Raw genomic sequence first — 15404 nt, forward strand, 5'->3', positions numbered from 1 at the left:
CTACTATGTACAATAAAGACTCCTTCCAACACCTTAACCTCATGGTTCCTCAGCTTACTCATGTCACATGACCTCATCCACCCCGCCTCATCCACACACCATGATGGTCATACCCTTGATCTTGCAATCACTCATAAATACACCATCTCCATGTTCATGAACACTGAAATTCCCTTCTCTGATCATAATCTATTATCATTCCATCTCTCCCTCTGCCTTGCAATCCCAAAACCTGCTGTTTTTTAAGTCCTGTGCTCAATTTTTTTCTATCTTCTTACTACCAACTAGTTACCAGGTTTTTTCCATGAATACTTCTAGCTTTCAAACATTGTCTTGATGGCCAAGAGCTCTTTTTCCCAGAGCAGAAAATCTGAATATCAGGCTTTTACTTTCTATATCAATAAGGGTGGCCTAAAAAGTAAAATTTCTGTACAAATAAAATAAAAATCAAACTAAAATATCAACAATTCACCAATAATAATTAACTAACCTGATGGGAGCTACTGCAGATGAAGTTGCAAAGAGGTCAACTGGTGGTGATGTATCAATACTTTTAGCTGGAGTAGAATTAGGAGATGTAACAGTTGTAGCTGGAGAAGACTGAAAGTAAAGATGTACAATATATAATACTCTAATAAGCATTTATTCCACATATAAGCTAAAGATAAACTTACTGCAGAAGTTTACCCTTTGCAATGACAAAGAGTAATTCACCACAGAATAAAAAAATGGTTTAATTATTATTAGACTGTGAAGAAAGTCTCAAATTACAAAAGTTTAATTTACTGATTACATCTAATCTTACAATAACTTCCATTTCTACATTTACAATTATATTGTCAATACCTAAAAACATTCCCTCACCAGAAAATTAGTTGAAAAGAAAAAAAAAACTAGTGGCTGCCAAAACTTAAATATTTGAAGAAAAGTTTGAAGCAACTGCCAAGACATTCAGTTCAGTTAATACACTCACCCCCGCCACTCTTTTCCCTTCCCTTCCTACTCCTACTTCTACTGGGAATCTTCCTGCATGTCTTTAGTGTCTAAAAATCCAACTTACAAAACAATTCAGAGATGGCAAAGAATGACTCATAAGCATGATTCAAGTCACTGGCAGCTTGAGGATATCTTGTGCATATCCACCCACTAATCTGACACAACCAGCTGAAAAAGAACAACAAAGCCTATAAATCCTTTTTCTGGATTAGTTCAGTTTTGAGGCAGACTAGGTAAATATCACATGAGGACAGTTGAAACATTAAATAAATACTTAAAGTTGTGGTTAGCATTCACACTAGTTCTGCTTCCTTTCATAAGATCATTTCACTTTCCTATATCCTCAGAAGAATATTATCAATAGGAGGGGAGGGTCTGCCTGGTACCAAAGCAAATCAGACACAGAAATCTCATTTCTGCTTAAAGAATTAATAGCACAGCAAATACTTGAAGATAACGATCATATAAATATATCATTAACTTAACTGCACAACCAAATTAAAAAAAAAAAACCCAAACTCTTTGTGTTGTTTTGTTTTGTTTTAGAAAACTACTCCAGAAAAAGGATTAAAAAAGGTGAATAATTGTGGGAGGCACCTCAGTAGTTGTACAGAGGAAAAGCAATACTTGTTTCAAACCTATAAACTCTGTAATCAAGAAGTCAGAGTTAAATAGATAGGAGTATCAATTACAGAAACAAAAGCAGTATATGGATTTCTGTTGTACACAATGCTACTCAAATCTTTTTTTTCCCAAATAAAAATTAGTATATAGTTCAAACATTAAATAGTATTTTCAAAGTGTTAGAAACTACTAAGCTAAATCTGGTTTGCATATAAAAATTAGGCTAGTTATGCTAAATTTCAGCTATGGACATCAACACATAAATAAAACTCAGATATATCCTTCAACCATAGCAATAGGCTTAATATAGGTATACCAATATAAATCAAAGGTGACGTGTAATCTTTGTCACTAGTCTTACACAAGAGCTTGAACAGATATAAATGTAACAGATACAAATGCAGGTAAGAGTTAATATAAATAGCTGGCTTTGTAAAACTGACTGTTCACAGTACAATTTTTGGCAGGACACATGATAACTGTGGCAGCTAAGCAAAATTTCTGGCCATTACAAAAAAAAGATCAATCAGAAAAATTTCAATCTGATTTGACCAACATATAAATTAGGTTACAACAAATAATGCCAAAACTACCCAATAAATACTCCTGAAACTTTGTTATCCTTTGCATAAAATGTCAGGAAAACTTTATTTCCTGCTATTTAGCAGTTTTACCTATTAACAGTACTTATATATAGATAAAAAAGCTAAAAATGTTCTAGGATAATAAAGGGATGACAATTGGATTATTTCTGGGTCAATGACTATCAATTATAGGAAAAAAAGACACTTTAACGTATAGTGTAGTGTACATCAAGTGGCAGAATCCTAGATCATGGATTTAGAATTGGAAGAGACTTGTGGAAGCCCTAGTTTAGTCCAATCTCCTTATATTTGAGATGAGGAAACTGAGGCCCAGGGATTTAAATAACTTGGTCAAAGTCACACAAAATAGTAAATGTCAGAGGCAGGATCTTTTATTATGTTGTCGTTGTAAGCTTAATAAATACTTATTGATATCCTGGGCTACTTAAAAGTAACTGATATCAGTAAATTCTCCTGTATCTGATTGTCTTAATCCAGGCATTTAAAATGTCTGGCACAATCTCCACTATTTGAGCAACATAAATCTATCAAAGATAAGATTAAATCATACAAAATTCAGGATGTTTCAAAATTGTGACTACAGTAAGAAACATATCTAAAGTTAATAATGCAAATTTGGAGATATGGATCTTAGCTTTTAAGATGAAAAAGCCAAGTAGGCAATACTTTGCTATATAATTGTTATTATTTTTCTAATACAGAAAACAATAAGACTTACCTTACTCAGCGGAGAAGGAGCACCAGATCTAAAATTTAATTGAGAAAAATTTAAAAAGGAAAGTATATGAATATAGTCAGAAATATTTCAAGTATCTTCAAAAATGTCGAGGTTTAACTTGCTTATGTGTAAACATGTAGTGTCCACATATAAAACGGCATTTCAAAATCATCCATTAGAAATACTAACGTTAGCATAAAAACAAAGTTCAGTAATGACATTTTCTAGGACTTCAAGTTTTTCTTTATTAAGATATGTGAACTTTAAATATTTTCTTTGTTATTTTATCAAATCATTTGAGTTTTAGTGTTAGAAGGAACTTTAAAGATCTATTTTTATAAACAAAGAGAGTAGATAAAGCAGTGGTGAAGTGACTTGGATAAAGTAAAAGTTAATAAATATTATAACTAGACCCAGAACCAAAGTCTGTTGACCTGATATTATTGCTGATAATGACAATTTGAATTCATAGAGAGCTGTACAATTTACAAAGTGCTTTCCTTGCAACAATCATGTTAAGTTTGCTTGAATTTCTATAAAGTGATATCTCAATCTCATTTCCATTTTAAATATTTCCAGATGTCCAATACCCTACTCATACCTTACGAAACTTCCACCATATCATAAAACTGATCATACTGAAACTAGAGAAGCTCCTACCCCAGAGGCAGGAATTTTTTTTTAAAAAGAGATATAAAAAGGAAAATAAAAGTAAGCATTGTAATTCTGCAAAAACTTCATTTTTACATATTTTGAAAAAATAGCTAAGAGTTAAAGATGATAGAAATAGTTAAAATGAATAGCTAAGTGTCAAATGATAGAAAACTTATAAAGAATAGAGTCTACTAAGGTTTATTTAAAAAGCTAGAACTAATGTGAATGATGCTTCCAACTAAACTTTTAGAGGAACCATGCCATAATTTGCACATCCTGATGACTAAAGTCTATTTCACTTAATGTATAATAAAACTGCTACAGGACAAAAGAAACCTCCCTCTACTGTCACCACATCTCCTTTAGTTTCTTATACAATAACCTCAAAACTTGTTCCTGGTTTAGGAAATGAAGATGAAGAGATAATAATAAGGCTGTTTAAGTAGAACTAGCAACAGTACTTTTCTAGCAAAAAAAAAAAATGCAGCAAAAACACCAAAAGCCTAAAATCCCACATTCTATAGACTTTAACACAAGAAGCAATAGCACCTTAATATAGAGAAGGAAAGGTTGGAATTGTGTGATGCTCAAATGATAAATGGAGTTTGGTGTTGTATAAACTCTCTTTAGGAAGAAAATGAAAAGAAATAACCAGTCCACAGCAGTCTCTCTACCTAGGATTTGATACATTACAAAGTTTAAAGTTTGGATCATTTATTGTTTTTAGAGAAAAGCAGATTGTTAAACTTCTATTACAGAATAATCTTCAATTTAAATATACAAATATGTAGAACATCTTAGAAAGAGCATGGATAAAATATGTTTCTTAAGTTTTTCTTCCCTTAGGATAACTTACCTCTGGAGGTACAAAAGGTACACTGGCTAACTGCTAAGTTTATAGGCTAATTAGTAACCAAAAAACACCCCTAGTACTCCACTTAAAGATGAAGATGGATAATTGTATATTCCTTAAAACAAAGGTATCCTAGAAAGAAACCTATATATTTACCTGGTAGGATCATCTCAAAAAGCTATACTAGAGATAAAAGAATTCAAATTATGTTGCTCTTAGCATCTGCAGAACTCAAACACCAGAATGGTATATGCACATTTCCCCAAAGAATTTGGTCAATAACTTCTTTCATATTTGTTTTCATATGGGGAAAGTTGAAGAGAAAATTAGATGAAATAAAAAAATTCAGAAAGCAAAGCCCTAAACCCTATAAAGAAAATGGGTCATTGAGAAGTCATTAAATCTGGGTGTTCAGGTGAGAAATGACAGAGAATTTATTTGTTTCTGGAAATAATTTACATGAGGGGATTTTTTTTAAGGAATCAGCTGAAGCTACTGGTTAGAATATTAGCTGATGAAGAAAAATCAGTTAATAAGTAAATACTTTTTAAAATTTGCTCCCTATTACCTTAAATTTCTCTCTCTCTCTCTCTCTCTCTCTCTCTCTCTCTCTCTCTCACACACACACACACACACACTCATATATGTATATGTATTGTACTCTCAGTCCAGAATAAATTTAATGTGAAAAAGTCAAACTCACTAAATTCATACTAAAAACATTCATTTCTTACTAATCATCAGTTTGTCAGTCTTACATATAGGCAACTCTAGTATGACAAGTGAACCAACCCTTGCCTTGAATTGAATGAACTCCTGAATCTCTTATATGTGCATGTTAACATATGTTATTTCCTAGAAAAAGGGAGTAAAGTGAGTTTGTTCGACTTCCTTAGTGACCAGGTATGGCTAAAGAAGTTAGTGAAATGTTTTGGAATATTATTGCCAAAGGGTCTGTGTTTGTGATATGAAGTTGGTCATTCTACTTATTGAAGATGTCTGAGACAGAGTTTATATGATAGAAATCTAGTTGATTAACAGTTCATTGAGGACTGGAAGTCACAGATATCTATTAATTTTTTTTTCATTTATTCCCTAAGTATTAAGAACTTAGTATATTTAAGATACTGGTCTAGACCCTGAAAGGAGCTATACAGATGGATAAAAGAGCTTAAAATCCAGAAAAAAAAGAATGTGTGTATAAATCAATATTTTACAGTTATCTATTTTATAAATTTTCATTTATATATACAATTGCCAAAGAAAGACACAAGGTAGTGTGGAGATTTGGAGGACAGAGAAATAAATGGAATGGAGGAAAATCAGAGAATATCTGGAAAAGGATATCTGTAAGCAAGATTTCAACAGTTAGAAATAAGGGGTGGAAAGGCTGAATTTAATAAGATGAAATTCAAGAAGGATAAATAGTAAAGTCCTATAACTGGATTAAAAAGATAAAATTCATGAAAATATAACATGGAATAGGTGAGGCTTGACTATAGTTTGATCGTGGGGCTTAAGTGTATTATATGCTCTGTATGAATTAGAGACATGGCTGCCAAAGAAACCACCCTAAAAGCAAAACCCACATGCAACCACCACTCCACCCTGCCAAACTCTAATACAATTTAAAACTGTGCTATGAGATGCAGAGTTTATAGAATGAGTAAGATACCATTCCTGTACTTTCCCTAGTCAGAGATAAATAATTTTTGGCAAGTTATATTGAACAGTGTAATGGTGTTGTGCCTGATACAAGTGGCCTTTACTAGTAAGTCAGTCAAGAAGCATTTATTAAGTACTTACTAGATATCAGGCATTGTACTAAGTGCTGGGACACAAAAGAAATGCAAAAAACAATCCCTGCTCTTTGGGAGTTCACTCACAGTTTAATGGGGGAGACAATATGCAAACAACTATATGCAAATTAGATATATGTAGGATAAATTGGAAATCATCAACAAAGGGAAGACATTGGCATTAAGGGAGAATGGGAAAGACATCTTGTAGAAAGTAAGATTTTTAGCTGGGACTTGAAGAAAGCCAGGGAAACCAGGAAATAAGATATGATGAGAGAGAGAATTCCAGGTATGGGGGACAGTCAATAAAAATGCCAGGAGTGGGAGATGGAGTATCTTATATCAGCAAGGAGACTAGTATCCCTGGTCTATCCTCTACATACACAGAATATGTAGAGGAGATTAAAGTGTAAGAAGACTGGAAAAGTAGGAACAGTTTTGATTGCTTAATAGATTTCATATTTGATACTGGAAATAAAGGAACCACTAAAAGTTTATTTAAAGTGGGCAGGAGTATTACATGGTTAGACCTGTGCTTTAGGAAGACATGGATGAAGACATCTGAGTGATGTGAGTTGAGAAGGAGGAGAGAAAAGAAGGAGATCTTATCAAATGGCCTCAATTTCTTTTCAGTAAAATATGAAGCAAAGTTCTCAGTTGAAAGAATGAGGGCAAGGGGGTGAGAGGTTTGAGGAGGGATGAAAAGGTTTGGAAAAGTTGTTGTGGTGAGTGGAAGAGGGAATTGATTAGGAAGGTGTAAAAGGATTGCCTTGCTTTAATAAAGACTCAGTTGAGATTATTTAACATAAATTTGCACACCCACTTGGTGAAATGATGTTGGCTTGTTTCAAAAGTAATTTTGTCGTTTTTTTTAAAAAAAAGTTATTCATCTAGTGCTCTAAAATGTGTATCAATTATCTTCCTCCTTTTGGGTAAGAAAGTATTAATTTTTTCTATAGCTTTTTTGGGGATGATAAACTCTGTATTTCATTAGTATGAGTTTTTAGTAAGACAATTATTAAATCTGTTTTGGTTCATTTTTTTACAGTTCTGAAAAGGGATATCAAGGCAACTATTGAGCAAAAGTTGTTTTAAGTTGCTCTTCCCAGTAAGCTTTGGTTTTAGACTGCCAATAAATCTTTTACTTTCAGTCTTCTTGACATCTTTATGCTAGATGAATCTTGTCTGAAGAGGACAAAGATATTTGTAGGTATCACCTTCATTGATTAGTTCAATGTGGATCCTGGAGTCAAACTCAAACTTTCAGTCTCCAAATTTTTCTTGGCATATATTAAGAGTTTTACACATACAGTTTAAATGACATTTTGATATCATTGGAGAAAAATTCTATGAAATGAAAGGGCTCTTTAATATATTTTTAGTGGAATTGTATAACTTGATATCCACATACAAAAAGTAATTAATAGAATATTTGGTTCAATTTGCTTTGATCTGCCCAACTGTATACATTTGTTACAAGAGATTTTTTTTTTATAGTGGGGGGAGGTAAGAGGGAGAGAAAAAGAAATATTTGTTAATGTAAGGGGAAAAAAACTGCACTTTATTCTATTTAAGAGAGCTGATAAATAAAGGTATATGCGATATAGTAGAGTGACTTAATAGTAATTTAAGAGTCATTGGATTTGAATAAAAAATTGGGCATTTATCTAGCTGTGTGATCCTGGACAAATCATTTAACCTTCTTGAGCCTCAGTTTCCTCATCTGTGAAATGAAGAGGTTGGACTCAATGGTATTCAAGGTCTCTTTCAACTCTAATTCTACAAATCTATGATCCTTGGAATTTAAAGCTAGTCAGAACCACAATAAACTTAAATTGATGAAAGATGTCATGTTATATAGCAAGTATTCTTGATGACAGTTATTTTGTTAGTGGTATGCTTTAATTGTTCTTGATAACAATTATTGTATTGGTGGCATATTTTAAATACAGAAGTTTTCTATGTGAATATAATCTAATATTTTCACTATAATTGGGTTTATTTTATGTAATTTCAGCACATGAGTAAGTCACAAGTGCAGAATTGGGTTAAAAGGTTTTGAGATAGACAACAAAGATAATATAAATATCATGGAGCAGTTTGTTCAATAATTACTGAATTGCAAATAAGTTGCTTTTTGTGAGACTCCTGTTTTGCTCATTAGCCCAATATACTGCATTCTTATGTTATTCTTATCTTTGGTTTTTTTTTTTTTGTAATGCAAGCACTAAACACTTTGTATAAAAACCACAAATAGTAATTCGCATGTATTTGGATAAATTGCTTATTTTTATTATTGTCTCATATTGGTCAGCAATGCATTATTGTGCAACCAGGAACAAAAGGTATTATTGATGCAAAGTCCTTGCCTATAATTTCTGAGCTTAGTTTCCCAATTATGGTATATAATGAAAATATTCACATCTTCAATGTATTTTATACATACTTGCTGTTTGTTTGTTTTGGTGGTCTGCATCATCTGCACACAACTATTTCTAAAAGGTAGGGTATTAGTATGATTTTTTCCCATGTAGGTTGTCCTCTTCTAAGAGAACATGAAGGAATACCTGTGTCAAGCTGATCATCATGGTTTCAAGTAGAACCACCTTGTTTCTTTGATTATTAGAAGCAGATGAATTACAATGACAGGGATCCTAGCTAAGTCAATGAAAATCATCAAAACCCAAGTCGTCAGCATTTCATGGTTCCTGAGGTCCTACCAGGCTTTCACAATTCAGGGCACACAGTCCCTGATTGATCTATCTATGTAATCAATCAATCAATCAATCAATCAATCAATCTATCTATCTATGTAATCAATCAATCAATCTATCAATTTATCTATCTCTAAACATAGATATGTAGACATACACATGTATACACACTACATATACACATGTACACATATTATTATGTTTATATGCATATAAATATTTATTTCCCTTAATTTGCCACATACATGGCATTCCCCTAATTTACCAATGCTTCCTCCTCATCACAATATGGACTTTGGGTTGAGTTAATTCAACAGAAGCTAGACCTTGTAAATAAGATTTTTATATTGGCTAAAAATATGGATTCCAAGTTATTACTAGATGGTGACAAAGGTCTATTACATTAAAATACCATGAAGCTATGATTCTGTAAGATTGAGATGTTATTCCATAAAAATAGCCCATTTTATTCATTAAATGAGGTAATACTTCACATTTTGCAAAGTAACTCAAGTTTTCCAATCAAAAATGATAAAAAATTTTTTTAAAGAATTTTTGGGCTTCTAAACTTTAAATAAGAATTAAAACCTTAAATGAATATTTTTATAGTTTATAAAGTATCAATATTTTTGAAAAAAATGTTTTAAAATTAAATGCTATCTTTATGCCTTAGAGCTCTATGTCATGCCACCCCCCCTACACAAAACTAGGCTTTTAAATGACTTTATTTTAGAACTCAATAATTTTAAACAAATTGTTAAGTTAGTCACAAGAGTCAACAAAATTGAGTTCAGTTTTGTACTCTTTTTTTTAATTTCAAAAGTGTGTAAGTAGAATACTTTATACTTTATTCTTTATGTACAAACAAAATCCTAAATTGGTTTCATTTTCTGTATGTGACATTTTTCCTTGTAAAAGGAACAGCTTCATAAGGTTGCCTACCTTTGTCCTAGATAACAAATATTTTAAAACAATATTCAAATCACTGATCTTATGATAAATTTTGTTTCCCTGCCTATTTCTCCCCACCACCCCAAAAGAAGGGTCTCGTACCTATCATCTTATTACTGAAAGAAAATAGAATGACTGCTTCAGATAGCATCTTACTTGGGTGACTAAGTATGAATCCTTGATATTCTATGAAGAGCATTAAGTAGGATAGGGATTTTCCACCAATATATTAACATTAAGGAAAGAAACATCGTATGGCAGAAAATGTCCTAGAAAGGGAGTTAGAGTAAGTGGGCATAAGGGATAGGCAGTCCCTTCCAGATCTAAGACTCTAAATACACAGGTATAGAAATTTCAAATCCTTCAATTCTATTCAAAATGCCTAATAAATATGATACTGTGCTTGAATTAATATTGAGATAAAATTAAGTATCTACATGAAAATCCACATGTTATTAAATATATCTTAGGCCTTTACTCTTAAAAGGAAAGCTACAGAAAACTGGGTTTTGGGTTTCCCCATCAACAGAACTGAAATTAAAGTGACTAAAGATTTTTAAAAATACTTCTCAAAATGAAAGCACATAGAATGAAATTCCATTTTGTCCACTGGAAGTTTTTCAAAAGATAAAATGCAAAAGGATTTTATACACTGTTATATAAGAATTCTCAGAAGAATACCAGAGAGTAGGTTATGTAATCTTAGAGATAAACAGGGCATCAACATAAATTGTAGTTTTCCTTCTAAAAGTATATAAATCTCTTCTCAGACCTACATATCAGACTTATTCTATACTGATGATGGAAAAGAAAAAAAGTATTATTTTCATGAAATTGCCCTTTGATAATTTTGTCAAACTCGTTTTTATAAAATCTTTAAAAAAAACCACACACACTGTAAAATCTTTGAGATTTTAGACACTAAGACCAAGGCTGGGGGAATATGTTTCTAGGAGAATTTGCCCAGTCTCAAGAAGGCACAAATAACAACCCACTTAAATCGATGCCATCTATACTAAGAGACTGAAAAGCACCACTGAAAAAGATAACAAATTAGGAAACAAATAGAAACTTGACATTTAGATATTCTAAATATATTGTTCTGCTTGATGAGTATTTTTGCATACATAGTAATTACTGAATGCAAAGTAAACACTCAATATAGTACTTACCCATCACTTAAGTCCCCAGGTAAGCACAAATATAGAAAAATGAAAATCGTTAACTACTCAAGTCTGTTAATTTTAATTAGGGATAAGAAGATTAACATAAGGCCAAAAATGCTCTGGATTAATTCACAATTCAGGGGGGGAAAAGGATTTTTGATAGAGATAAAGTTAGCGGGTGATTCTAAAACAAAATAATTATATCATGAACTTTTCTTTTATAAGTCTATTAGCCTTTTGTATATTTAAAAAGAAAATCAGGCACTAGCTTCTATTAGTAAATTATACTTTTTAATGATACAATCATAACACATGTGGACATAGTACAAAAATATCAGGAAAAATGCATAATCTTTTTCTCAGGACAAAATTCTGAGGTATAGGAAATTGGATAGAAAAAGAAAAACATATAGATGGAAGTATGGCCCAGCTAAAATCTCTCAACAGGTCAAGGTCCATCCATCACCTGAAACTTACTGGACTGTCTCCACTGATTTTTCTATTCTCAACCTAGTATATTTGTTTAATTGATGGCTCTTATAATCACCAACAAATATTGATTACATAATTATTATATGCAAAGTACGATATGGAACACATAAAGAATAGTATAAGGCACAATCTTAGCTTTTTTGACATAAAGATATCAAAAAGCAAAGCAGAAAAATAATTAAGGATTTTAGAGTAGGGAGAAGAATGACTTCACGTAAGTGTTAGGAGTTGAGCTGGATTTTGAAAACAAAAAAGGTGAAAAGGGGAATTCTATGGAAAAGGAATGCTCCCTTCAAACCAAAGAAATAGCAAAATTTAAGGCCTGCTAAGTACAAGGATTTGACTAGTGTTAGAGGGCTCAGGCTTCTTTAAGTAAGCAGTGGGAAATAAAACTAGAGGAGTAGGGTGAGGTCAGAGCCTTGAATTTAAACTAAAAAGTCTGGACTAAAGGCCATAGAAAATTTTTGAGTAGGGGACTGGCATAACATAAATGTAGTTTTAGAAAGATAAATTCATCAGCTTTGTGAAGAACAGACTGAATGGAGTGACCAGAGATAAGGAATTTATTTCTATATCTATTATGGAACTAGTAGCCAATTAAAATAGTATTCCCTCCCCCCCCCCCCCCCCCCGCCCTTTTGGAGAGGGGAAGGCAGGGCAATTGGGTTAAGTGACTTGCCTAAGGTCACATGGTTAGTGTTAAGTGTCTGAGGCTAGATTTGAACTCAGATCCTCCTGACTCCAGGGCCAGTGCTTTATGCACTGTACCTCCTAGCTGCCCATTAAAATACTATTTTCAAAACTTAATTAAGGTGACAAATTGTATTTGTGCTTATTTGTCTTTGCCAACATTCAGCTAGGGCCCAAGGCAGGAAGGGGAGAGGAGAGGGTGGCTTAAAAATTCCTACAGAGGAAAAGTGAATAAAAACCATTAGGCAGAAAATAGTGTCAACAAAAGCTTTTGGGTGATTAACTCTGAATTGCATTAGAAACTACACTGTCAAAAAAGAAAATCACATTTTGTAAGTCAATTAAAAAAATCAGTTAACATAAAAGAATAATTAAGATTTGCATTAAGCCAATGTGATTGCTACCAAAACCAAAATTCTACTACTACTTCAGTTGAAAAATTTTGAAAATTCTCCTAATAAGAGGAAGTGGGGTAGAAGAAGGATGTCATTTATAAATGACACTGTAATTTTATTAAAAGTTACCTTTTTTTTAAAGCTAGCAAAGATCCCCCCAAAACACATACATATACACACTTTAGAATATACAACTAAATCATACTTGTTTCCAGTTTTCTTTCCTTCTAATGTATTTAGATGCTGTTCAAGTGTCTCCATAAGACTGCTCGGAGCCTATAATGAAAAAGTAAAAGTGAATGTCTACATTCTTTTCCCTTAGCCTGCCAAAGTTAAAATCTCTGGAACTAGACTATAACCATGTCCTAGAAATCCATAGTCGGGTTCTACTGAACATAAAAGATTCTATAAGTTTTTTTTTTTTGATATTGCAATAATTAAACCCCATTAGGATCCAAGATGGATCCACATTATACCTAACTTGACTTTATAGTGAATAGTGTTATCATGAGGTTTGCTGTTGTTCAGTTGTTTTCAGTCCTGTCCAACTTTTTGTGACTCCATTTGGGTTTTCTTTTCTTTTTTAGCAAAGATAATGGAATGGTTTGCCATTTTCTTCTTCAGCTCATTTCACAGACGATGAAACTGAAGTAAACAGAATTAAATAACTTGCCTGGGATCACACAGCTAGTGTTAGGGACAGGTTTTAACTCAGGAAAATGACCCAGCACTCTGTGCCATCTAACTTCCCTTTGCGAGGTTCCACCAGCATATCAAATCACACAAGGTAAAAAAAAGCTTAATACTTATACTCGGAAAAATTTATCGGTTAAAGTTCAGAACATCCATTCCCATACTAAGAACATAAGAATAGTTAAATGAATCCAAGATAGAAACATATTCCCAAGGCAAATTTATAAAAATACAGTAAAATCTCACTTCTATACACCTGAATGAAAACACTAAGGACAGGGGAAAAATAGGGAAAGAAGGAATCATGGTAAAATAAGCACAAATCTTTTAAATGGTTAATAAGCACTAAAATTTTCTTTCATTGAGATGTAATTTAATTTAAACAAAATAACTTTGTTCTATGTAAGTAATAATGCCAAAAGATAATTAGAAATATCTCGAATTTATTTAAGACACTATCCTTTTGTTTTGAAAGCCTCAAAGATTACCTTAAAAAATTCTAGGCAATAGAAATGTGCAGAATTGTACTGCATTTGGAATAATAGGTTCATATGAATATTCCAACCAATTTATCCTAAAACTTTAGAAATTTTAACATTACTTTCATCATGCTAATTCTCAAATCCAAAAACTTCACAGGCATTTACAGGACTGTAAACTACAATCGAAACTGTATATGAACTAATTAGAATTTTTTTAGATATGAAAATTATTTTTAAATGGGCTTCAAAGAAGCAATCATTTATTTTTTATCCTTTTAACTGTCATTAGAAAAAATATAGTAAGAAAATCCCACACTAAATACATTTTACAACAAGATATATTAAATTAATTTTAGGTCAAGAATATAAAAATACATAATTTTCATAGTTTTGAAATTTCATGCTTCTATAATAGCCAACATTTTTATAGCACTTACTATGTGCCAGGCACTGTGCTAAGTGCTTTACAATGACATTATTTAATCATTTATCACCAGAAAGAGAAAAACTTTCAAATAATAAGTTTAACAAAATTATAGGTAAATCTCTAAATAAGACATTAATAGAAAAGAGAGTGCTTTGGAGTACAACTCCAACCTATTCAGGGGCAATGGAGAGGCAGAATACTGGAGTGACTCACTGACAATTTTTCTACTTCACAATTTATTGTAAATTTGAAATTGTACGTTTCTATTCCAAAGTCAACTTACACTACTAGCTAATAATAAAAGGTAATATTTATATGTCACTTTAAGGTTTTAGGTTCAAGGTTTGCAAAGCATTTCACATATCTTATTTGATCCTTATAACTCTGTAAGGTAGATGTTATTATTATCCCCATTTTACAGATGTGAAAACTGAATCTGAGAGCTTAACAACTTTCCTAGGTTCATAAACCTAGTAAGGGAAATGTGACAAATTTTGTCAAATCTAGTTACATGAAGAAGTCATAAATTCATCAGTTTAGTATATTTTTTGACCTGTAGAATATAAGATCCTTGAGGGTGAGACCCGTTTTTCATTTTTGTCTTATCCCTAGCATCTTGCTCACAAGTGCTTAATATTTATTGGACCGAATAAAATTTGTTCAATTGACCAGTTTGATTTTAATCACATCAAATATTTAAAAAGAAATATTAGGCCCCATTTTTTTTAAATGAGAAGACTTTCTCCAAATATCTGTGTTTCTTATAGTTACTATTTACTCTAACAATACTGATATAACATTATAATTTCAGCTACATTGTCAAGAGAATATCTATGTATTTATCTTTACTTATTACAGTATCAACTTTCAGCAAAACTAAAATTTTTGTTTTCTTATGTGACTATTTTCTAATTAAAAAAATTAAACTGTAGTATATAATGAAGTAGAAAGTAGGTAGAAAGCATATAATTTGAACTTGAATAAAAGGTTGACTTTATCTTTTGTGCTTAAAATGTCAAAATACTTTTATTTTGGGGGGCAAAGAAATTCATTTAAAAGCTTGTTCTTTAAAATAGGCTGGAAATAAGATTAAGTAATTTTTATTGTCTTACTTATTTCAACTTTACCTCAGAGTTTCATTGCAA

General features: G+C 31.9%; 1 protein-coding gene across 1 annotated transcript in view; it reads right to left on the minus strand.

Moving 5' to 3' along the window:
* Positions 1-15404, minus strand: part of SNAP91 (synaptosome associated protein 91) — a 162774-nt gene that overhangs the window by 51379 nt on the left and 95991 nt on the right. The window contains exons 10-12 of the mRNA XM_069065077.1: positions 12863-12933; positions 2944-2971; positions 491-600 (exon numbers count right to left, since the gene is read on the minus strand). Coding sequence (XP_068921178.1) covers positions 491-600; positions 2944-2971; positions 12863-12933 — 209 coding nt within the window. The remainder of the gene's footprint in view (positions 1-490; positions 601-2943; positions 2972-12862; positions 12934-15404) is intronic.

Source organism: Petaurus breviceps, unplaced genomic scaffold (assembly GCF_028583685.1).
Source record: "Petaurus breviceps papuanus isolate PSGF00001 unplaced genomic scaffold, PetGlider_PUasm1.0 90667, whole genome shotgun sequence".
Classification (NCBI taxonomy): Eukaryota; Metazoa; Chordata; class Mammalia; order Diprotodontia; family Petauridae; genus Petaurus; species Petaurus breviceps.